Source organism: Ursus arctos, unplaced genomic scaffold (genome assembly GCF_023065955.2).
Source record: "Ursus arctos isolate Adak ecotype North America unplaced genomic scaffold, UrsArc2.0 scaffold_3, whole genome shotgun sequence".
NCBI lineage: Eukaryota > Metazoa > Chordata > Mammalia > Carnivora > Ursidae > Ursus > Ursus arctos.
The window spans coordinates 48,913,186-48,938,828 of record NW_026622985.1 but is presented as its reverse complement, the minus strand read 5'-3'; the positions used below and the strand labels follow the sequence as shown (position 1 = coordinate 48,938,828).

General features: G+C 36.7%; 1 protein-coding gene across 4 annotated transcripts in view; it reads left to right on the top strand.

Annotated features, from left to right (window-relative positions):
- The first annotated feature begins 2,499 nt into the window (after positions 1 to 2,499).
- Positions 2,500 to 25,643, top strand: part of TMEM196 (transmembrane protein 196) — a 47,292-nt gene continuing 24,148 nt past the window's right edge. For 2 of the 4 annotated variants that reach the window (XM_026507146.3, XM_057304143.1), the window contains exon 1: positions 2,500 to 2,646. In XM_026507146.3, coding sequence (XP_026362931.1) covers positions 2,500 to 2,646 — 147 coding nt within the window. Of the gene's footprint in view, positions 2,665 to 25,643 lie in introns of all 4 variants that reach the window. The other 2 variants (XM_044387022.2, XM_057304142.1) reach the window with 1 other exon arrangement.

Sequence of the window (25,643 nt, the reverse complement as noted above, 5' to 3'; positions counted from 1 at the left end):
ATTCAGGAATAATTCAAAGATAATATATGACTTACTCATTTCTTTCTCTCTTTGAAATCCATCTATTGTTAACACTACCTGTATGTCTTCTATAAAATTAATTTCCCTTCCTGTAAGTTACACTCCTTCCAAATGTCTGCATTAACCAATCTATTTTAACAATTACTGTAGCTTGTTATTCTCTTTCAAATGGAGAAGAGTTAAAAAAAAAAAAGGAAAAGCAGTGACTAAACACAAACCAAAGTTAGGCAATCTAGATACTTCATTATTTCTACATATAAATTGGATCATTTAGATGGCTTCTACAAGATTTAAATAAAATAAACTGTGCTTCATTAAAACCAAAAAGTATTTGAAGGATTCTAACAATTGGCTGTTTGGCAGACTGAGTTTTCAAGATGTGGAAAATGAATTCACTAATTAGTCAACATAAATGTTTGAGTTGTGCCCCAAATATCACAATAACTGAGGACTGTCTAAGGCCTAATAAGTTATAATTCTTCCTGCTTTTATATTTTTAAGGGAAGAGAACTCAAGTTTTTTTAAAAATGTAGAGTATAAATATATCAAAAAGAAAGTAAATTGTAGTGTAGAATTGAATTTAAACTATTAAACAAACCCTGAACCAAATTTAAGAAAACTGAAATCGGCATTTATGCTATAGATTGTGTATCATTCAGCTTTAGTGAGCTCAGCATCGGGGCTTAAAAAGAGAAACTTCTAATCAGAAAGATGCCTGCACTGCACTAGTCTGCATGTATTCAGAGGTCAAGATGTCCTGATTTTGTGTAATGTTTCCGAACTCAATTGTCCTTTGTTCTATTTTCCTTCAATCTATCTCCACCTGTGAAACCCAGTTTTTGAGAAAGATGGGTCATACCCCAAAACACCTTCTCATCTCCCAGCTTCCTGAGTCTTCCTGATGAACTACCTTGTGATTTTTCATGAGGTAAAATCAGGGACATGAAAATGGGGTCCAGACACAGCAATTCCTAGACTTCTAGAACCCCGTGTGCATCAGACTACAACACAATAACACTCAAGCAAGGGTTGGCTCCTGCCCTAATGATTCTGAATGACTGTCAGTTGTTCAGTGAGCCAAATTTTCGTTTTTAATAATGCCCTTTACAGTGAAATACTTAAATGTATACACCTCTTGAATTTGAATGAGAACACATGCTCCCAGTCATGCTCAGTCTGGCGATGTATCTCAAAAGCATAGCATTACTGCGGGGTAAGAGCAAGCATCTGGGGGCTGGAAAGGAATCACCACCAATATCCTCACAGAAGAGTGTCCCGGCCAATTGCGTCTCCACACCACCGACAGGCAAGGGACAGGTCGTGACAATGGAGAGTTGGCCCTCCTTACAAACAGGCTTGAGTCTAGCTCTTTAGAAAGATATGTTCCTGGGTGAGAGTCCTTGAGAGTCCTAGTGAATTTAGGAGTCTGGCCTTTCTCCACCCCTCTGCTCTTTCTGCCTGTCTTTGCCCACTGCGCCCCCACACTACCCCGTGTACACGCAGAAGAAAGTTTTACACAGAATGAGCCCCACGTTGACGTAGGCATCCCTCCCCTTCCATCTGGATAAAAGCCCAGAAGGGAGCAAGTAGGGGAGATGCAGAGGTAGGGATCCTTTGGATCGCTGTGGTCAGGGTCGCGAGGCGGGGCTGATCAGAAGCCAGCCAAGAGTATTGGTTCTAGACCCACAAATATATCAGGCTTTTCCTTCCTCCATCAACCTCTCAAATCCCAATGAGGTCACTGAAATGAAGGAGAATCAGACCAAGAGAGAGGGGGGAGAAGAGGACGACGACGAGGGAGAAGAAACCCAGACGGAAAAAGGCCGTCAGACAAGGTCGCTTTTTCTGGCGACACAGCAACTGCGAGGAGCGTGGTACTGAATATATCCGCCCGCTCAGCCTGGGGACCGAAGGACTCGCAGAAGCACTTTGTGTTACCACGAAAACAAAGGAGAGGAGACGAAGGAGGGGGGGGAGAGAAGCTCTGAGCAGTTCCGCTTTGGATCTCCGGGAAGCAAGGTTCATCTCCTCCGCAAGAAAGGAAGGGGAGCCTGAAGAGTCTGGGAGGTTAGAAGGGAGCTGGTTTCCTGCGGAGACTTGGGACGCGGCAGAACTCTGGACAGCGCCTCGAGAGCGGGGCTCCTTGCTCCTGGCTCCTCCAGGTTTCTGGCTCCTTCTTGAAAGCCCTTCTACCCGCGCACTCTCCTCTCCTGGACTCCGACCACCGAACCCAGGAAAAATCCTACGATTCCTGTCTGAACGTGTCAGGGGGTGGAGCGACTCTTTTGCTTCTGGCCCGATCCGGGAAGAGGGTCTCCGGTTCTGGAAATCTAGTCCTTGTGGATAATGCTTCGCTGGTGAAGAAAGAAAAGTTTTGGGGTCTGGTAGGGGGCGGAAGGGGTAAGGAGGATAGTGGAAGGAAGAAGGTGGATGGTTGGTTTCCCTCTCTGATCTGGAAGGAATGATGACCGAGGAAGGATGTGCACCAGCGGCCAGATTATTGGGAGCCTCTTGGTGCTCTCTGTGCTGGAGATAGGGCTGGGGGTGTCCAGCGTGGCCGTGGGGGCGGTCAGCTTCAGCCTGGCCCTCCGAGAGCACAAGCCGCAGCTCGGAGACTCGTCCCCGGTATGGAGCGGGGTGTGTGTACGTTGAGCCATTTCACTCTCTCTTTACCTCTTTACGGTGATGGTCAGTGTGCGTGCGTTAGTCACTCCCTCCCTGGGGAAGAAAATCATAAATCTCCTCTGGCTTGCATGTAGGTTCTTATTGGCAGACTCTGCCTCTTTATGTAGTCCTTTCATTTACTAATTGTTTTTTTCCCCCTCTTACCTTGGCTTAAGACCAAATTAAATGGCTTTGTTTAAAGTTGGGGTGGGGGAGGGGAGTTTCCACTGGCTGAAGCTGTATAAGGCTGCCTAGTGGCGCTGATTAGGGAGTCACACCTGTCAAGGGCAGACTCACTTAGCCTGTTTCTTTTACAAGGAAAATCAAAATGAAAGTGTTACATCATTTTCTTGTATCAGGAACAAGCAAGGGTAGATTTATGCATTTATTTCTCGGCAACAGTGTCCAGGGTAGACTAAAAGCAACACTGATAGAACAAAAAGAGATGTGTGAGTGTAAAAGGAGTATTTTATCCCAGAAAACATTGCTCTTAATCTTTCTTTGGTAGCTTTCTGATACTTTACATCTAAACACTCTTTTGTAAGTTGTAGACAATAAGTTAAACAATAAATGGTATGATATGCAACAACATTCTGATTGGAGAATAACTCAGTACCTAATGCTCAGAGAAAATAAAATTTCCTCTAGGTCAGATTCAGACCCAATGACCTTCTTGTTTGCTTTGGGTGGATCTCCAGGAAAGCCTCATAGACCCACTCTTTCCACCAACAATCAATAAAATAACTGCACTATTCCTAGTGTGGGCCTAATTGTGAAAATAATTTTTTCTTCTCCTTTAAGTTATATAGCTGCTATATCCTTCTTGGTTTCTAGCTTGATTCCAGTTTCCAAGATAATTTAATAGGATGCTATTCTGTCACTGATGATCAATAGGTGTAATTAACAATTACGGTTTGGTTATTTGTGCTTTGAGTCACTGAGGAAAAAAAATGACTGAGTTTAAGAAAAATCATTTCAAAGTAATTCATTTTTGAGGGAAGTTCTAGCATTTTAAAAACTGGTACACTTGTGCTTTGAAAAAATAGTTTTTATATTTTAATTTTTCAACATGAGGAAAATGTTTTTAAATGGGAGAAGTTAAAAGAAAAAGTAAAAATGGTACTCAGTTCTAACACTGATTTTTTCCTAAGAATCCTTGTTCTGAATTCAATAAGTTACTATAAACCTGCAAATAATTACCTTTTTCTTTATTACATAATGTTTATCAATATACACTTTAAATTTAAATATGAAAAGCTAAAAGGCAATCCTTAAATTTGGTTATTTTATATCCTACATGTTATTATTATTTAAACAGAAATAGACTTTAAAACTTCAATCAGACAATTGTCAAAATGAAATATACCAACATTTAAAACAAAGGGGAGAAAAAGTGACCTTTTGATGGCTTACAAGGGAGAAGCCTCAATTACTCTTCAAATCACTTCCCCTCTTAAATGTGAGAAATTGGGTGAATAAACATAGGTTGTCTCTAAATAGTATTAAAGTATCCATTTTATCTCCAAGAATTAAAAAAAGTGGCTACATTTGCTTGGCATCACATGAGAAAAATAATTATTTTTTTTCTTGCCAGACTATTTACCATTATCTAAATTATCTACCATTTTCCTTTGCTTCTTCTACATACCAACATATGTATTTGTACAAAAAAAAATAAATTTTTGAATCAGCTCAATAAAAAACAAGTAAAAGAATAATATATATAGTCATTATCATAAAGAATTAGTTCCTTTTCAACTGGTTCTTTAGAGTAACCAAAATTCACCTAGTATCCTTGAACAATAGTTTCGAATACTGTTGTCTGATTCAATAAAAAAATTTAAAAAATTTTTAAATTCAATTTTTAAAAATTGAATGAATGGATTTGAAACTAGGATGCCCAAACGGGTCACTTTTTTGATCACTTTTATAAACTCAAGTTAAAAAAATCAAATTTGTGAAGAAATACTCAGTTTTGATCATTACTTATTACATTATAGACTTGCTAAATTGATTTTTTAAGTTGTTTTTCCGGGGTCATTTGTAATATAGTCTGAATTATCTCATATCTGTCAATGATGAATGCACTTAACCAATATCAATAGAGGGCTTACCATGTGCATGTTACTATTTAACACAAAGACTATTAAGATGAATCAGAATACCTAGCAGAGCAAACGAGAGGAGTACATCACTAACTTTATCAGTGGTGAGATATTAAAGTTTTACCTCAGAGAGATACAGGAGCAGATAAAGGGGAGAGAAGTTGGGGAAGTCAATGAAATATCTGTGAGAACAATTGTTTTCTCTGGATCTTGACAGTTTACTGGGACTTGTAATTTATGTATCACAGTGTTAAGTAATGCATCACAGAGTGAAATCTGAAGTCTACCTGGGTGCAGATTCCAGATCTGTCATTTACTATCTGGATGACTACCGAAGTTTCTCATATTCTGTAAAATAGGGTTGTTAAAAGGCACAAATGAAATAATGCTCTTAGTAAATGCATGGTGTGTAGTAAGCATTGAATAAATGCAAGCCATTAATATTGGGTGCATAGACTGGAAGTGAAGGGGATGAGAAAGGAGAGACTTTCAGGCAGCCTGGATAAAGGCACAAACTGGGATGGTATGGGTTATGTTCCAGGTGGAATAGGCTCTTCTGTTTTTCTGAGGTTCATGTGTAAGGGGAAGATAAGGATGGAAAGAGTGGTTGGAGCCAGACTATGGGAGGCTGTGTGCCAGTTGAAGGCAATAGATTTATTTTCTCATATTTTTAATAATAATGATAATAATAATAATACCAATTCTTACTTCCCAAAGAGATTCAAGGAGATGCAGAGGAAAACTAGATAAAAAATTATTAATCTCTTTGGGATTTTATGAGTTTAAAAATCTGTATTATTTTTGAATACTAGATAGGATTTCATAATAATTAACCTGGCACGATAACCACAGTCTATAATCAGAGTGTGTTTTGATTGGTGCCATGAAGTTTTTTTCAATACATTTTTGTTATTATAAGATCTTTGAATTAAATTTTAGAAGTCAAATAAAACTGTACTATGAAGCGATTACCTTTTATGTATGGATTCTGACATCGTAAGCTTTTTATCTAGGTCAAGTGCACTAAGAATTCAGTAACTATTTTGATTTTTGAACCCAAATATACACATTTTTTTAAATGTGGCTTAAAAATGAAATAGTAAAATAAAATAAAGGGCTCAAAAATCCATGGGATGGATGCTTATATTTCTAGTCACTATTTCATAATCAGGCAAGGGTGCTTCCTGTTATCAGTTTAAAAGTGTGGGCAATTAGCGGAAAAAAAATTATTTCACTATAATTACATAGAGAAAGAAAGCTATAAATGCCTTATTGGATTTTTGCTTCTTCTTATTCATTTGTTATAGCTAATATAGTCACCTGTTGAAAGCATAAAAGAAGGCATTACTGCTAGATAACGATGAGGCAACCATTGGGTAAACTGCTTTGGAAAAGACAGTCATGTGAAATATAATTGATGTGTAAGATTTATTGACAGAGTTAAATAGACAAGGCTATGTTTCCAAGTTGCTATGTGATAGTCACTTTTCTCAGTCTCCATTGCATCATCTCTAATGGAAATGGATTGTATTTAGTAGTACACAGATTCATGGTTCCAAGAGGATTTATTTTGTTGTTGTTCTAGATCGGCATTTAGAAATATAGAGATTCAGATGGTTGTGTCCAGAACAACATCTGGTGCTAAGTTGTGTTTGATATATACCATGCCAAATTCCATCCATCCATAGCTGATAATTATTCTATAAATTAAAGGTATTAAAAGGAAATTTTCTTTTTTTTAGATTTTATTTATTTATTTGTCAGGAAGTGAGAGAGAGAGAGAGAGAGCATAAGCAGGGGGAGTGTCAGGCAGAGGGAGAAACAGGCTCCCCAATGAGCAAGGAGTCCAGTACAGGACTCGATCCCAGGACTCTGGGATCATGACCTGAGCTGAAGGCAGATGCTTAACCGACTGAGCCACCCAGTTGCCCCTAAAAGGAACTTTTCTAAGCCTTGTTTACCCTACATGTAAACATAGTCTTCTTAAATATTAAAAAAAAAAAACCCTTTAAATCATAGAAAGTTTGAATGATTTTTATTGCTTATTTTCTAGATAATACTTGCTTTGTATATTATAACTTTCTCCACTTAATAAATCTGGTACTTTAGGTGACTGAAATTTATAGCATAATCAAGGCTACCTGTTATGTGGACTCCTGATTCACCATGGCAACAACCCAGCCAACTGTAGGTTTGTGTTGAAATTCATCTACTGTACATTCTGATCCATACCATAGCAATATAAGAGGTGCTATATATAAATGAGAGCTGCCTCAAAGCATTATTTTTAATAATTAAATCTAGTCCAATTCATTTAAGGAATAACAAAACAAGGTCAAAGAAACCTCTCAAATATTTGAAGTTACTTCAAATGTATAAAATTTGAAGCTAGTATGTCTCTAATCAGATGATATATCTCTTTTCTCCAGATTCAAAATATATAACATGAAGGATTCATATTTCCTAGCATGAGATGAAATCATTGCCCCATTCTCATAAAAAATTACAAATATACATTTATAACCAATTTTACAATTAGTTTCAATCATATAAGTAATTCATGCATAAATTCTCATTTCCAAGGGTTAAAAAAAATCAAAACTGAAGTTCTCTACCACCTCATCAAAATTAGCCACCGTTATAAATTTAGTGTGTAATCTCACAGATATTTCCCCACATATAAATGGTATCATTTGAACATATGGATCAATTTTAAGTTTTTGGATATAATAAAGCCCATTTGTGGACTCTGTAAAGCCCAGATAAAGAATCTCTTCCTTATCTGATTCACGCTGTTATTCTTAAGTGCCACTTTTATCTGCTGGGGTTAGGACTATTAGATACTTGGCAATTAAATCAGTTAGACAAGCCAAACTACTAGGAAGTGTAGTTATTATTCAAGGATCCATATTGTGTGCCAAAGAAACACAAAGAAAATGCCTATTTCTGGTGTTGATTGGTAATGCTATGATAGAAGAAAAAAGGTCACTTTTGCCATTACCTGATGAGATATTTTGTTTTAGTCTGTATTTCATCCACATGTAAGTGACTTGTGTTTGAATTTCTACCTAGAGCCTATGACAAATTCCGTCTCAGGATTTGGGCCCTTATTCAAGGGTATAATTGATCTTGAAGATTTTGGCATAGAAATATTAGGGAATAATTGATAATAATTGTCTTGGTCACCCAGTTGTTGACAATTTGCTTGACAGAAACAATTGAATAAAGTAAAATCCTTTTATTTGGATGATTTTGCTTAAAACACTCAAGTTGGCTTTAAGTATTAACATGATTATTAACCAGATCATCCAATATATCCTTCAAATATGGCCAAGAAATTTAACATTTTGTATATTCACCTAGCCCTCAGATAATATTTAATTCTGTTGGTAGATGGGAAGCATAGCCCAGCCATCCAAACTGAAATGCTTGTCCTCAAAAATTCTATAAAAACTAGAATCGATTTTGGTGAATGTGTGTGTACACACCCACTGAAGGGGGGAAAACCCCAACAATTTTATGTCCAAATGATGTTGGGTCATTTACTTGTAAAGTAAACAAAATTTCATTTTACTACTGCACTATATATATTTATATATAATCTTATTCATTTAAATGGCATTTATATATATGAATAATTAAGCTCAGAGTCTTCAAAAATATTTGACTTTACTGTCCTAGTAATTTAGTAAAGTTACCAGGTATTCACCGCGCAGATAAATGTTCATTTCAACATTCCAAGTGGACAATTCCAGTATAAATGGATGGTAGTATATAAAGACTCTCATTCAGCATATTTCTAGGAGAGAGAGAGAAGAAATTGTATGACTACTTTTCTCTGTGATATAGGAAATCATGCAGTTCTTCTCATGAATGCAGATCTAATCTATCTATACTTTATTCAAATTGAATGACAAATTGGATCCATATATCTCACTCCAAATAACTGTGCTGCTGGATCACTTATGTTTCTTCATGAAGTCAAGGGGAGAAATACCAGTACCGGTTCATGGGTTACTGTCAGTACCAAGCCTGGCACAGAGTGTTCAGTGAGCATTCGTTGCTTCTTTCCTTTACTGCCCTCATGCTGTCCTATGACTGCCTGGGACCTAGAACACACTAGTACTGCACTCGTTCTCAGCATCTCTCCAACACCCTCAAAAAAACTCTATTTTTTTCAACCGAAACCTCACACTTTATTAAAAGAAATAAACTCAAAATGAATCATAATTCTTAATGTAGACTTAAAATTATAAAACTTTGAGATGAAGCCACAGGAAAAAATCCTTATAGCCTAGAATTAGGCAAAAGAGGTCTTACACAGTGGCTAACCGAACATAATCAACTTTAATTTAACTCATCTTTTTTTCTTTATAATATGCGTCATTAGCTTTTGATTTAATTCATGTATATATATTAACAACTGCAAAAGTGTATCAGAATATCTACATTAGAGAGGTCATGTAAAATATTCAGCTTAAAACTGAATGGGGAAACAACTGCTGGCATAAGACACATAAAAATATTCAATAATCAGACAAATTACACAATTATCTAAGTTAGGCAAGTCAAACAGTGTGGATATAGGAACCACTATTTATGCCACTAAACAAAGTCCTTGAAAACATTTAAACTCTATGAGCTCTTGTCATTAGGCAAAATAAAAGTACAAATTAGTATTTCTAATAAAGATACTTAATATCTTGGAGACTTGTATAGTTTTGCTTGAACGACCCAAGTACTTTTGAAGCAATGTTTGTTATGCTGTAATATTAATAGATACATCAATGAAATATCTAGATTTCAACAGTGATTCTTGTAACATTAATTAGTGCTCATGGTTTTTAGCATCAGTATCAAGACTCCTGAGATAAAATTCTAAGTTCCATTAGTTCATGATCTGTTAGATACTGGACAAAATTATGTGGTCAAGACAAAAAAGAAAATATTAGTGGTTAAGAAGGCCACCTTAGAAGACAGGGTGCCTTGAGCTACTTGCCCTGTAAAAATAATACAAGACATGATTTATTATTAGTTAACTGTGCTCCAGATGCTTTTATATACATTAGTATTTCCAGTCTTAACAACTCTATGAAGAATGTAGTATTTTATAAAATTTATGTAGGGAAAAAGACTTACCTAGAACCCACTGTTATTTAATCACCTGAGTTAGTATTTAAAGCTGACAGTCTTATTTTAAAATCTGTACTTTTTCTATTGCATTGTGTGGAACATGGGAAATTGTCATGAAAAAGTCATTTGCTGAGGTCTGACCTCATTATTTGCTTCCACCCTGAATATATGAGTCAGGCGAAATGGCATAAAGATCAATCCCCCTCACTGTTTATATCTATTTCCCAGAAGAGACCGGCATAGTCAAGAGATCAACAAGCACAACCTTTGTATTCCCAGAAGAGTTTGAAATACTAGACTAAATTGTTCCTACCTTTAGAGCTGAGGCTTTAGCATTAAAAAGTAAAACAAAATTATGCATCTCAAATGATCATTAAATATTATGAGAGCAAGTCAGGAAGACATAAAACAACATATTTAAACATAGTTCATAATGAGAGTTATCAGTGAAGGGTCAGGGTTGACTCCCATGTGGAGGAAGATCTTTATCCAGGCCTTGGAGGTGGGCAGCTTTCCAGTGGGCAGAGGAGAGAAGAAGATGTGCTAAGCAGAGCTATTAACATGCGTAAAGTCATGGAAGGAACGATAAAATGGGGAATTTGTGGAGTATTGAGGAGACTAGACTTGTTAAAGCAAAGATATGTTCACATAATAACTGGCAAGTAAAGATCTAATTCATCAGAGTACAATGGGACCAGCTTAAAAGGTCCTAAAAGAATAAGACTAGTCTGCCCTTGATTCCTAACTAAACGTGGTGAACTCTGCTGGGTAGAACTTGATAATCATGAGGCCAGGGGGGCTGGGCTAGGCATTACTGCTCAGTTTCAAGGCAAAACACCAGCCCTTGATTCTAAGATGTGTGGCCTGTTTCAAAAGAAAGACTTGAGGGAAATCTTGGGACTTGAGGGAAGTATAAATCTATCATCAGAAACCTAACCCCATTTCAAGTGACTTTCCTGATGACGGTGCATTAGTAAGATCATAATTTCCTTGTGTTGAATTATTCTTACAGCTGCCTGACATATAAAAACAAGTTCATTTATTTAATTGGAGATATCAGCATGACATTAAGAAATGAAAATAGATTTTGAAGGTAGTAAGACTTGGGTTCAAATTCTAGCTCTAGTATTTGATAGTTGTTTAAGCTTGAGTGAATTACATTATCTCTCTAAGCAATCAGCTAACTTAACTGTAAAATAGCAATACTACTATCTATCTCATGGAGTTCAAAAAATTAAAAGTAATACTTATATAAAGGGTTTAATACATATTAAGTGTTTAATAACTATGCCCACAGCAATGACTGCATGCTAGTGCCGTATTTCTGGAAAATCAATTTTCTGTATGTGGCTTCTATTTGTGTATTAATAGATGATTTATTTTTATATGTTCTGAGGGGGAGCTTCTTGTAAGGCCACTGATGAAGTCGATCTTGGACTCAAGGCTTGGTAACAGTTAAGTCGTATACTCTCTCTTAGAAAACATGTACTTTTCATAACCAATTTTGAGCATTAATAGTTGTGATTTAGTGTGCATGTCTCAGGGTCCTAGGAATATTCTCTAGGTCAATATTGGGATAAAAAGGTACAATTTTTGTTTGTTCTACCAAATGAAGATGTGTATTTGATTTTACCATTATTTTTTGGCTGGGCTGTTGGAATTCCTAGTTCTTTCTACTCGTTCACCACCAACTATTTTTGTATATCATTTACTCTGAGGAATTAAGATAATAATGATATTAATGACATTAATAATAGTAACAATGGCAGCTTATATTTACAATATACTACATCGCCTAAGAATTCCAACAGCTTTGTTGTACCATTCATCTCAGCAGATGAGTTTTTTCACTGAAGGGATGAGCACCTAAAGAATTTAGGATTTAGTGATTTAAATCACCTGAGGAAAGAATGTGTACGTGTGTGTATGTGTGTGCATGTGTACATGCCATGTGCTCATATGCGTGTGCAGGGGAGATGACGAGATAAGAAATTCATACAAGGAAGTTAATAATTGTCACTGATACACAATGTATGCAGCACTTAGGCTGCTAGTACCCTGATTTGGGTGCAAGTTCACAATGTTGTGATCCTCCATGAGCTGCAGCTTATTTCCATTACTGGCTGGCTTTCCGAAACTGCCGGGCATGTTGGATAGACATTCTTCTATGGTGTTGACAATTCTTGGGAAGAGTATAACTTCTACTCTCTAGTCCCCTGGAGTCCCTGGCTGTTTTCAATTCTGTGAGAACAGGTCACAAATCATAGACTAAAAGCTGGAATGTACCCAAGGGAATATTTTTTTTTTGTTTCATCCTCACCCAATCAATCTTCTACATTATAAACTTTGTTGTATTTTCCACAAGTATTAAGTTGTGGGTGTTATATTTGAGTGTTATCCAAATACATTACAGCATCCACATTAATTTTACTCAAAAGAGACAAGAAGAAATCTCAAACATATAAATGTAAACAAAAATAATGCAAATTGGGATAACCCACGTTAATGTAACATTACCTTAAGCAAATACAAATACTTACTAAATTATTATCATGAAGTAGATGATATAGAGCTCCTGTATAATTTTATATATATGTATATATATAAATAGTATGTGCATATATATATATATATATATATATATATATATATATATATGTAGTTTAAGTTGCCTTAATAAACAGAATGTTATTGACAATATTTCCATAGTTGGGTGTTCAGTATTGATTGCATCCTTTTTTACTTCCCTCCAGAAATAATCATTACCTTAAATTTTTGTATTAGTTTGAATTTTAAAATTCATTTATTTATTGTAATTGGCTAAAATAACAAAAATTTGGGCTCAGGAGACAAATTCTTCTGATTTTGTTACTGCAATCTATAATATAGTTTTATTTTGTCTCATTTTAAAGAATAAATGACTATACATAAAAAATATTTGGACAGTTGACAAATATACTGCAAATTCAAAGTCCCTCTTACCCAAAATTCACAAATTTAGTTATAATTTCCCTTGCTGTTTTTGAAACAGAAACAGTTCTAACATTAAAAAGCCTTATTTACTCAGCATACTCAAAATAGTCAACAGATTATTCTTTAAAAAGGAAAACTATCACAAAGCAGAATTGGAATAGAACACAATGCATAATGCATTAAATACAAGAAAGATTGCATTCCATGAACACTGAAAGAGAGATATGAAGGAATGGCATTCTGAGAATGCTGATTTTTTTCTATACTCTGAAGGATTTGGGTACTGGGGCGGTGGGAAGTTTCTGAGAGTTTTGGACCTGGATTCATTTAGAAGAGTTTGACATGCCAATCAGCTACATGCTATGTTTGATGATTTCTTCTGAAATTCATTCTTGGGATTGTTGGTTTCATTCAGTTGCTTTACCGTCTCTGAAAACGGTTTCTTTCACTACCTGCTGTGCATCCCCATTTACCACTGTGGGGTTTTTCTTTCCATCTCTCCCTTGAGTTCTTTTGGTTTGATTTCTTTATTCACTGTGGTTGACTCTTATCCCAAGCTATCTGCTAAGCCACCAAGATGGCCTGATGCTTATCACAACAGCACATCTGTTGTACATCTTATCCTCTTGGTATTTTTTTTTTTTATTGTGAAGGTAATCATATTTATGAGAGGTCATGGCTCTATTGATAAAATTGTACATTTACCCTTTTCCAGTTGATTTTGAAATATTGAAAATTTCAACATTTTCTGGAGTGAAAGAAATATGGTATATGGATCTATGTGCCTTGCTTTTTTCAGTGCTCCGTTTTGGGGTGGAAAATAAGAAATTAGTTCTAGCTTAAGGGAAAAAAATAACACTGCATAATTAGCAGGGTTTTCCATGGACTAAGAAAAGAAAGAAATATAAATAGGAAAGTGGAAAAGTGACTTCTTTTAAAGATGAACACTGTGCTAAAAATGCAGAAGAATTGGGAGAGGGGAAAGCAGAGGCCATTGAGATCTGTAAATCTAATAAAGGCAGAGAAATCCTGGGGAGCTGGGTTGTGGGATAGCACAGCTCAGGGCCTGGGACCTCTAAGGGTTAGGCTTATGGAGATGGGGCCAAATCAATGTTGAGATCAATGGTAAAGACACTTAATGGGCCTGAGCAACATGGTCCAAGCTGGGTTGGGATGAATCAAGAAGAGGAATGACAATGTAGTGTGAAGAAAGCACTAAAGTAAATTAGAAAAGTCAGTTAGTTTTCTTTCCTATAAGATTTAGTCAACAAATATTGATTCTACAGCTACAACATTTTATGCTCTGAGTTAGGTTTTGAGGATTTAGATATGAATAAAATAATCATGATCCCTGATCTTCTGAAGCTTAATTAAAAAAAAAAATACAGACAATAAACAAATAATGCACAGATTAACAATTACAGGTTGTGATGTGTTAAACAGGAGAAATGTAGGCTTATAAAGAATATAACTTGCTAATAATGGGATAATCAGCAAAAACATTGCTAAGAAAGCAATATTTTCTGAAGGGTATTGAGGCATTACCCATATGAAGCAGGGGAAAAATACTGTTCAAACTGGAGGGAATAGCATGGGTAAAGACCCTCAAATAAGAAAGGTTTGATGTGTTTGAAAATCTGAAAGAAGGCCAGAGTGACTGGATTATGACAAATAAGCAGGAGGAGAGAGAAGGCCCTCAGTGAGGTGGAGAGGCAAACAGGGGGGTGGGGGGTGGAGGGGGGGGAATCAATTAATGCTTTATATACAAATTACAGTGTTTTGATTTCCCCTTAGTTATAACAGGAGCCTATTAAAAGTAATAGGTTTTAAGCAGGAAAGTGACAAGAGTAATCGGCATTTAAAGATGCTCACTTGGGGCTGCAGTTTATAAAATATACTGGAATCAGACAAGAAGCCACAAGTCTAGTTAGGAGGCTACTGGCACGTATGGTATTATGGTTACATGGATGACAGTGAGAGAATAAAATAAACATAGAAGAAGCACAGATATTTGAGATACAGAGTTGACAAGGTTTTGTGTCTGATTAGATGCCATTGTTGAATAAAGTATTAAGAATGAGTCTCAGATTTGGGGACTGAGCAACTGATAGGATCCCATGTATTTTGAGAATTAGATGATTAGGAAAGGTAAAACTCTGTATGTGTGTGTTGGTGGGGAGAGATCAAGAATTTATTTGTGATCTGTTAAGTCAGAGTTACCTGTAAGATTGGAGACATGCTGTGGACAATTAGATGGGTCTACAATCTAGCACAGCACTGTGCTAGAAATCTAAACATAGTCTGTAAATACATTAAGTACATTTAAAGGTATTTTTAAAGCCATGCGACTGGTTGAAAACACTCAAAACAAAGCCTTTAATTACTATAATACTCAGAAGCTGGATATTGGTGAGGAGGTAGAAAAGAGAGACTGAGAAGTTGTGATCAGAGAAATGTCACCAGGAGAGTAGGGTGTCAGAGAAGTCCAAAGGAGAGAGCTTCCGTGTAAGATGAAGACTATAACGTGGAAGTCGTTGCTGACCTTAGCAAAAGTGGTTGAAGTAATGGGCATATACTCCAGTGCGAAGTCTGCTAAAGAATGAGAAGTAAGAATATGGAAATAGTAAGTGTAGTGGTGGTGAAGGGTCTGTGTAGACGGATCAATTGACGTAAAAGGATTTGGAGTCAAGGAAGGTTTTTATCTTTAAGGGAGATTTTGGAACGTTTTTTCTTGCTGAGGTGAATAATGGAGTAGAAAGGGAAGAGAAAGTCTGAGTAGATGAAGGGCGATTGAATTTAGAGAGGAAGTGCCGGTTTTGTGTTGGTGAATTTTATTTTTGTATATTAAAAAAAGAAAGCAAGATGAGTATGACCCAAGATGCAGTTTCTCACGCTTAATAGCAAATGGTGAGAGGAGTCTCTGATGGCTTTTGTGTTTTCTATCTAATCTGAGGTCTACCATAAAGCTAAGGATAAAGAAGAGAACACATGAAAATGTTTCCTCTCCCTGTCAGTTGAGAATTATAATTAAGTCACACAGTATAAACTGGATGGAAACATAGAAATAATTTATTCCAAATTCATCCTTTTACCGATAAGTAAACTAAAGCTCAGAGAGTTAACACTGCTGGCTAAGTACAGAACCAGGACAATAGAGCAAGTCATCTAATTCTTAGTCTAACATAGTTCTCACAGATGCCTCAAAATGTTAGGTAATCCTTAAGATAAATGCTCAACCAAAAGGAAAATGCAGTTATTTGTTTACTGCCTCACATTTAACAGGAATGATCTCAAATTATTGGCACTGCTAAACTATCATGAGGATGTAAGGATTTTAACAAATTTTAAGGGTCTCCCCCCAGTTGGGAGTTTCAAGGAAACAGCTTCCTATAGAAATTGTGGCATGTTCTCCATGGTGCTTTTCCAAAGCAACACGGAAATTGAAGCTAATTTTTAGAGGTTAACTAATATTTCTAAACCCATGAGAGCTAATGATCAATTTAGGTAAATAAGCAAATTGCTCTCAGGAAGCCTTTAAAAAAGAGATTCCAAAGCTCATTTACCAAACTATACACATTTGAAGAGCTTGGACAGGGAATGTCAAGGTCTTGTAGTTCTGAATATTTTTTGTCTGAGGGTTTTCTTTTTAATTCATACATACAGAAATCAAAATTAACAATCAGATTTAGTACACAATTTGCCTGAAGTGAGTAGGAACAAATATATGTATATATAGCATGCCTTCATCCAATACTGTTTTAAAAACTGTCAAAATATTGTATAAAGATAGATGACTTTAAAAAGATCATATTAAAAAAGGTGTGCTTTTCTGTAAATGTATCCATGACTATAGTTACAACAGGTGTATTTACTAGTGATAGGGTAAGCTGAGTTTTCTATTGTGACATTAAGAAATTAAAATATCATTATGAAAGACAATCAGTACTCACCACCCTTATACCCCAATCACTTATAAAGTAAACTATTCTCTCAAAGGGACAGTGTTTTTGAGAAAGAAGCATAACTTTAATTCATGACTTTGCTAATGTTTTTTCAGCTATAGCTAAGGGGTATCACCGAACATCTTAGGCCCTCGGACCTTCAAAATAGTCTTAGAGGGATATATGAGGAGTTTAGGAAATACCAAGGTAAAAGTATTGGGTGAGTTAAAAGATAGAAGTTTGGCAGACATCACCCAGTGGGTTATCAGGAAAGCCGGGCCAATAGAAAGTAAGTTGCCTCTGGAGCTCACACAAAACTAAAATGAACTAATTTAGGAAGGCATCCTATCTCCTGGGTGATAAGATATTTGGAAGGGAGGGGTGCCTGAGTGGCTCAGTTGGTTAAGCCTCAGACTCTTGATTTTGGCTCAGGTCATGATTTCGGGGTCCTGGGATGGAACCCCATGTCGGCCTCCATGTTCAGTGAGTGAGGAGTTTGCCTGAAGTTTCTCTCTCTCCCTCTGCCCCACCCCCCTGCTCATATACTCTCTCTCTCTCTTAAGAAAAAAAAAAAAAAAAAGATATTTGGAGCAGAAACTTTTTTCCTTTGGCTTGTGCCCATAACTAGAATTAGGTATCATCTAGATTTGCCCAAATAAAGTAGCCATTAGCCACATATATCTCTTGAGCCCTAAAAATGTAGTTGATCTAAGCTGAGATGTGCTATAAGTATAAAATACTTGGATTTCAAGGACTGAATATGGAAAAAAGAACTGTAAAATATTTCAATTTTTAAATGTTGATTCCATGGAGAAATGATAATAACTTGAATATATTGAGTTGAATAAAATATATTATTAAATTTTTCACCTTTTTCTTTTTTAATGTAACTACTAGAAAATGCAAAGTTGTATATGTGACTCGAATCTTTGGCTGATGTTAGCTTTCTAATTTCTCTCATGTAGATACATTTTTCTTATGAAAAGAAGTAATTAGCTGCTCAGGAAAATCTTCATGCGTTGTTTACCTAAGATGGATGAGGAAAGCCTTTAAGACAATTTGAGTTATTAGTGAACTGGAAGGCTAAATTGGCTTAGTTGGCTGGTAGAAACAGCAGAAACTGCTAAGTGTTCCAGTGGCATTTCCCAAAAAGGACACCCAAGTTACCTGCCCCCATTACCTAAGCCTTTCGAAATCTTTCTTGTTTAAATGGTGAAAACCAAGTCTGCGGGCAACTTTTCATTAAGAGGATTTCAGGTATCATTTGCCAAGTACCAGAGGTGTTTTGAGAGAAGAGAGGCTTTTTCCCATTTCTCCTACTAACTGAAAATTCAATCATTCATTTATCCATTCATCAAGTATTCATTGAACTTTTCGTGTGAGGTCCTGTGTTCGTGCTAAAGTTTTAAAGATTACAATTCTATAACATCTGACTAGGAGTTCAGAACCTTTTGGAATGACAGATGTGTAGTGAAAAATTACCATAGAATATGATCAGTGCATCAGTGTTACAATAGACTCGAATACAATATATTCTGTTAGGTTCTGACTAGGAGTACATGGAGGGGTTGAAAAAGTTTCACAAATAAGCTTAATATTTTTACAAGATCTTGATGTTTAAGAAAAAAATTTCCAATTAGAGGGAGAATATAAGCATTTATCAGCACGCACCATGTACCGTAGCAAGACAGATCACTTTCACATGGATTGTTTCTTTTAGTTCCATAATCATGTGATACTAGTATTAGTCTCCTCATTTCTATAAGGGGAATGGAGAATATCCTTTCATTACAAATGACATATTCAGTGTCAGAGAGCTGTGATAGTGTCATGGTAGATACTCAATAAATACCTCATAAATACTGGAGAATGTCTGGTAAAAATGAGTGGGGGAGAAAAAAGGGCCACTTAGATTAGTGATCAGAGAGTGTCAGAGCAGGGAGGAACTCAGGAATCAATTGCATCCAATCCAACTCCCTCCCTTTAAAGATTAAGCCCAAGGGAATTCGGTTGATTTGCCTAATGCAGTTAAATGACAAAGGAAGACTGAATGGGAGCCTAGGGGTTCTGTTCTAAAGTACAGATTTTTCTCAACAGTGCATGGTCATAGCCTCTTAGCCAGGGACCACAAAAAAAATTCCATCAAAAGCTGCACTTTGGTAACATTTATCAAGCCCTACTACCATTTGCTGTAAGTCTTCAGCTTGTTTATATAAGATTCCTTTGTGTATTCTCCTGTTTAGAGCTGCAGTTACAATAGTATTGATAATGGTTTCACATCATTTCCCTTTTTAAAAATTGAATAATTTTCCCTTGCTTTTCCTTGCTTTCCTAAATAGTTGTTCCTTTAACAGGACCTTCCTGAGGCAGTTGTGGTACTACAAAGCCACAAGATATACAGGACCCTAGAACTTCCCAATTAATCAATTTGACAAACAATTACTAGTCTTACTTTAAATGAAGGACTCTGTTGAGAATTTGGAGATAGATCATTATCTGTACTCTGGATCTAAGGGCCTTATAGCTGGTAGTACAAATGTATGCAAACAAAAACAGATATTGAGCACTTGAATTTTCCTGAGTGTTTGCCCCAATTATTTTATCTAATTATTTATAGCAGTTCTATGAAGTATGTTCTCTTATGCATTCAATTAAAGACAAGACTATGGCAAATAATTTAAGTAACTTCCTCAAAGTCACACAGATTGAAAATGATGAAACCATGATTCAAACTCAGCCCGTTTGACTGTAGAGAAGCCATTCTTATCACTAAACTATATTGTCTCCTACTAAATCCAAATAAATGTAGTTAAATCCAGGATGCAGTGTATGAACATCCTGTGGATACACAAAGCAAAGAGGGGACAGAAGACTTCATGGAGGATGTGCCTTTGGTGGCAAGTCTGAAAAAGTAAAGTAGTGAGCGCTTATTGGGAAGGGAGGGAAGAAGGGCATGCCAGGTTGGTGGCGACATGATGCATGGAGAGCCTGAGAATGGTAAAGAGCCATTGGTTTCAGAACACACAGCGTGCAGAAAGAAGAGAGTATAAAGAGGTAGGCTTGACCTAACTGGGAGGCACTTGAGGAGTATACTATGGAATATGAACTGCATACTTTTTAAGAAATGGATGGTTCTAAGAATGTTTTAAATGTTCTGAGGATAGGAGTAACATGAGTCAACATGTATTTTAGGAATAATCACCTAGGCAGCAGTGTAAAGAATTAGAGCCAGGGGGTTTATGTACATCTTTCATGTTAAAATTTAGAATCAGAAGGAAGCTCCCTTTAGTGGGAATGGAAATAAAAAGGGCATATGTGAGAAAATATGCAGGTAGATTCAACAAGACTTAGTGGGAAACAGGCTATGAACAATGAGACTGGAAGAGATTGGAAATTAAGTCTGACTTTCTGCCCTGGTTAAAGAGAGTGAGAGTATACTGTGCTCAGAAAAACAAAATCAGAGACAGGTTTGTAGGGCAAGAAAACAAATTAAGTTTAGACAAGTTGTGCCTCTTTGATTCATTTATTCATGAAATAATCATCCATCAATTTATAATGGACTTTGTGTTATATTCTGGGGATACTATAAAGAACAAGAAGATCATGTTCCTGCCTTCAAGACACAATCTGTGGTAGGGATACAAACATTAAACAAATAAATATACAAGTAAGCATTTAATTATAATGCTACAAAGGGAAAAAGCCAGGGTGTATTAGAGCTTAAAATGGGGGGGGGGGAGGAGGAGAGCTTAAAATGGGAACTCAGTCCAGAAAGTGAACAGGGGATCTTCTTTGAAGAAGTAATACTTAGGTAATATTTAAATTAGGAATAACAGCCAGTCAGAGACAAATAGTACTATTTCAGGCTATGGAAACATCCGATGTCAAGTCTTTGAGAGAACAGGAATTTGATGAGTTCCAGGAAGTTAAGAGAGAAATCAGTGAACGCTGAGGTTATAGAAGAAGGCAGATTACAAAACACTTCATAGACCGTGTAAAGATTTTGTATTTTTTCTTAAAGGCAGTGGGATAAAATGGAAAGATTTGAAATGTGGAAGTAACAAGTTCAGAGAAGAGTGGGCTTGATGAAGGCAAGGATGGAAAGACCAAATTTGGAAGCTTTTGCTGTAACACTGATGAGAGATGATAGTGGTTTGGAATAGACTGGAAGCAATGGGAGTGAACAGAAGCAGATATATTCAGCTATATCCTGGAGACAAAAAAAAAAAATACTGTGTAGTTTACTGACATACATGAGAGTTTGAATGAGGTGTCAGTAAGGAGTCCCAGATGTCAAGAATGAGAACTCAGTGGATGGCTGTGCTATTTCCAGAAGTGAGAAGTTTTGGAGAAGGATAATATCTTCAGTGGGATGACGACAGTATTTTCAGAAGAATATTTTCTCAGTGTCTTCAGGGAATGATTAGGACATTCTGAGTACAAAGTATTTTTGTGAGGCACCTCAGTGCCTGATTTTTCTGGTTGACTAGCAGTTCTTGGGTCACATCATCACCATATCTAGGCCAGTGGAAAAGATAGTCTGCCTCCCTGAATGATGAAATAAAATTTCTAGAATTTATTCTCATTCCCTCTGATTGGCCTTACTTGTATCTTGTGGTCATCTCTGAAGCAATCACTGTGACAGGGAGGACATCCTAATTTGTTAAAGTTGGTTCACAGGGCTGTGGAAGGTGGGAAACACTTGACTGAGAGTGAGGAATAGATGACTTCCTCAGCTGAAAAACGAGGTAGGATTGCCAGAAAAATGGGTAAATAAATTCTGAAGACCAAAATAATGTCTTTCTATCACCAAATATAATAACTGAAACTGTAGAAATGAATAAAGAAAGATAAAAATGTGTAGTTTGAAATTTGGGGAGGGCATCTTTGTGAAAAAATGCAGTTGAAACTCTGAGTTCAGGTAGAGGCCGGTACTCAGTGTATAGATGTGAGAAGTTTTTGGCAGAGAAGTAATAGTGAAAACTGCAAAGAGCATAGGGTGAGAACTGACACTTCAGGAATACCAGCAGGCAGTAAGGGTAGGAAAAATGAACCCAACAGCAGGGACTGGGGAGTGAAGGACAGAGAAGAAAGAGGGCGATCAGAAGAGTGGAATGGAATCCTGTGAGAAGACTATTTCAAAAATAAAAGAATAGTCAGGAGAGTGTCATTGATAATCTTGTAATGAGCAATTTTACACAAGTGTAAGAATGAAAATTATATGTATGACTTTATTCAATAAACAATTATTGTGAACCTACTGCTTGATAAGTACCATGACCACAGCCCTTCCCTCTTCCACTCCAGCAATTTCATAAGTGTGTACTGTACACCAGGGAGCATTCTAAGTATTCTTGTTGGGAGTAAAGTATTGGTGGTAGTTATAAATATGAAAAAGGTCTCTTCCTTAAGGAGCTTAATGTCTAGTGATACAGGTAATAAACATGAAAATAACTGAGTCAAAATGTAACAAGCTCCAAAAAAGATGCACATAAGGTACAATGAGAAATCAGAAAAAAAGAAGGAATCACATCTGGTTAGAAAACTTGAGATGAGCCCTGGAGAATAGGTAAGAATAGGAACACAGTTTTGCAAGTGGGAAAGTGGATATAAGCAAAGATGATAAACTGAGTATGTACAACGATTATTAAGTCCACTTTGGCTATAGGATATCAACAGGAGACCAGTTTGCAAACTGGATTGGAACTATCCATCTAGGCTTTGATGACAAGCCAAGACATTTGTTGAGTCATTAAAAAAAAATTGTATGAAGGAGTGAGATACTAAAAATCATGCTTCGAATGGACTTCAAATGACGTTAGAGAAACAGAAGGCAGAGAGGCTCTCTAGAAAGCACTTAGATAATCCAGGGGAGGGCTGGGGAGGGCCTGAATGAAATAAGAGGTTCACTGTGGATGTGGAATTCATAGCACACAGTAACTGGGTTGGTAGAAATGATATGGAAAGGCGGGGGGGAATCAAAACTGCCTCTGGGTTTTGAGAAAACAGTGGTAATCTGACACTCATATTTTGTGAGTATAGTAGCCCTGCTGGATCTCTGTTGTTGACTCCCTTGCATCTGGCTGTGAGCACACTGAACTGCAGAATGATTGTAGGCTGAGCTAAAAATAGACAAAGCTTTCATGATGACCAAAATCCTGTGTTAGTCTCTGGTCTCTTGGAACATGGACCCACTTTAGACATGACATTTTGCTTTGAAATATTACGTTCAGTGGCAAGTATTATTGGGAACACTTGGAAGACTTCCTTTGCATCAAATAGAAATTAATACTTTTGATAATTACCTTCTAAAAGGTAGTCCACTTATAAGCCTTAAAGTCTTGTTAATTGCTGCTCAGCATATCACGGCTAGAAATTGGAGAAAATAATAGTACATACGTTAGTGAGTACATACTGATTTGATACGGCCCAACCCACCTCCATGAAGTAGGGAACATGAGCAAACATACACAGTTTTGGCCTATGGCAAGTTTCTATGAATGAGAAAAGAAACAAAGAATGGTTATCTAAAATATTTTTTTATAATTCTTGTCAGGAATTCAGACACTGGTCATCAGATACTTAACAAATATTATATAATTTTAATAATTTTATAATAACTTCACTTATTTATGATTTATTGGGTAGTAGAAATTATACCAAATACATCATAAACGTTATCTCATTAATCCTTTGAATAACACTGCAAGGTAAGTTTTAAGATACTTGTAGTAGTATGCCTATTTTACAGATGGGAAAGTTGAGATTCAGAGAGTTTAAGTAGATGCTACAAGTCCCACTAATTTGTGTGGCATAGCCCAATTTAAAGCCCATGTTTTCCTTACTCCAAAGTCTGTACTCCCAACCATTATGCTATACTCCATCCGTTTCTTTTAAACTCTGCCCATATAGAACAATGCTGATTCTAAATCCCAGACCCTAGCAGACAGCACCCACCAACTAACCTTTCCCCAGACTGAGAAATGTCCCGGAGTCTACATATGACTCCTCTAATGCTTCAGAGTACCCAGCAGTTGAATATGAAAAGCCATCACAAATACCTTTTTCCTATTTGTAATCTCGTTCTGCTAGCTGATGCATAACCATCGTGCTATCTATCTCGTCAGGGCAAAGGGATTATTTTCTCTCCCAATATATGTGTTTCCTCTTCATGCCATTTAGCAGAAAAATCATGCCCACCCACTTCTTCCTAGTTCTGCACTAAAACCCAAAATAACCATAATATCCTTTTTATCTAATCAGATGTTCTCCTTACCGTTTTCCCCCGAAATCAGAGTAAGTCTTAAAATCACATTACATTTTAACCATTTCTCTCAGCTTGTTCCAACCGCTGTAGTTACTCTTCACAGACAACTTTGAAAACAAAACACTATTCACGGAAACACGCATTAGGAAATTGTAATCTTTAGAACAAATATTTAAAAAGACATAGTACATGATTGTTCCTCCTTCACAGATTCTGAAGCTGTATTTTGGTTACAAATTGCGCAAGTCTCACTTTATTTCTAAAGGAACAATGTCATTTCTATTGGGTTCTGTAAATTATAGAACTACCCGTAAAGGAAAGGAATTGGATAATGGATAGTGTCTGTTTATAGACTTCTAAACATGGTTGACCCAATATATTTTAATCTCTGTTGTACTTTCTGAGAGTAATAAATGGACTGCATTTGATAAAGAACACCAGAGGGCCAGTGCTTAAAAGTATCTCCCATGAGACAGCCAATCTCCGTAGGTCAAGACTGATCTGTGTTAATTCTTGTGAGATACCTGTAGGGAGGGCAAATGTTATGGGCCAGACGTAATAATGATTAGGAACATCGATGAGCTGGAAATTTGCTAGAAAGAAATCTGACTAAAAGAAGAAGGCCTGCCAATTTATCGATTTGCTTACCAGGCAATTCCATGGTTGGCATTTTTTTTCTTAAAGAGACAGAGGGTGGGGAGCCTGGGTGGCTCAGTCGGTTAAGCGCTGGACTCTTGATTGCAGCTCACGTCTTGATCTCAGTGTCGTGAGTTCAAGCCCAGCACTGGGTTCCGTGCTGGGAGTGGAATCTACTTTAAAAAATAAAAAGAGAGAGACAGAGAGAAAGACAACAGAACATTTAAGAGGATGATTGTGACAATGGCTGAGAAACCGGGGTATGTTTGCCCTAGAGAAAACACAGGGTTAAAAATGGTGTATTTGTCATAAGTTGGGGGGCAATGGGTGGAGATCACAGGCATAAAGGCTTCAGGCTTAATGAAAGAAAGAACTTCCTGACTATCAGAATGATTTAAGGGTGAAAAATCCTGCCTCTCTTAATGGAGGAGATTGATCCTAAACCGTAAAGACTTTTGTCAAGTCAGAGATGCAAATGATATATTGATATTGGGCACCTTATGGTTCACTAGCATTCTAGTTTCCACTGCGACAGATGGAGCTTAGCCTCAGTAAACAGAATTGTTTGTGGAAGTTGTTTATTTGGAAGAAAGAGGATTAATGGAAGAGAGGAATCTGGAGGAGCCGTTAATGAGCACAGGGCTAACTCACAAAGCCTTGACCTTCCCTTTCACTGAAACCAGGACTTTCCAGGACATGTAGCATTGCTCTGGGTTATTCTAGAGAGTTCTCACACACACATAAAGCAGGAAAATGGTGTTTGTCCTACATGGACACTAATTTTTTGTGTGTAAAACCCACCCAAGTTATAGGATGGATTTTAAATGGATGCCCTTTGGGGATTCTGTGACTTAATTCAAATAAATCATTCACATGGTGGGAACTTAGAAACCAACAAGGAAA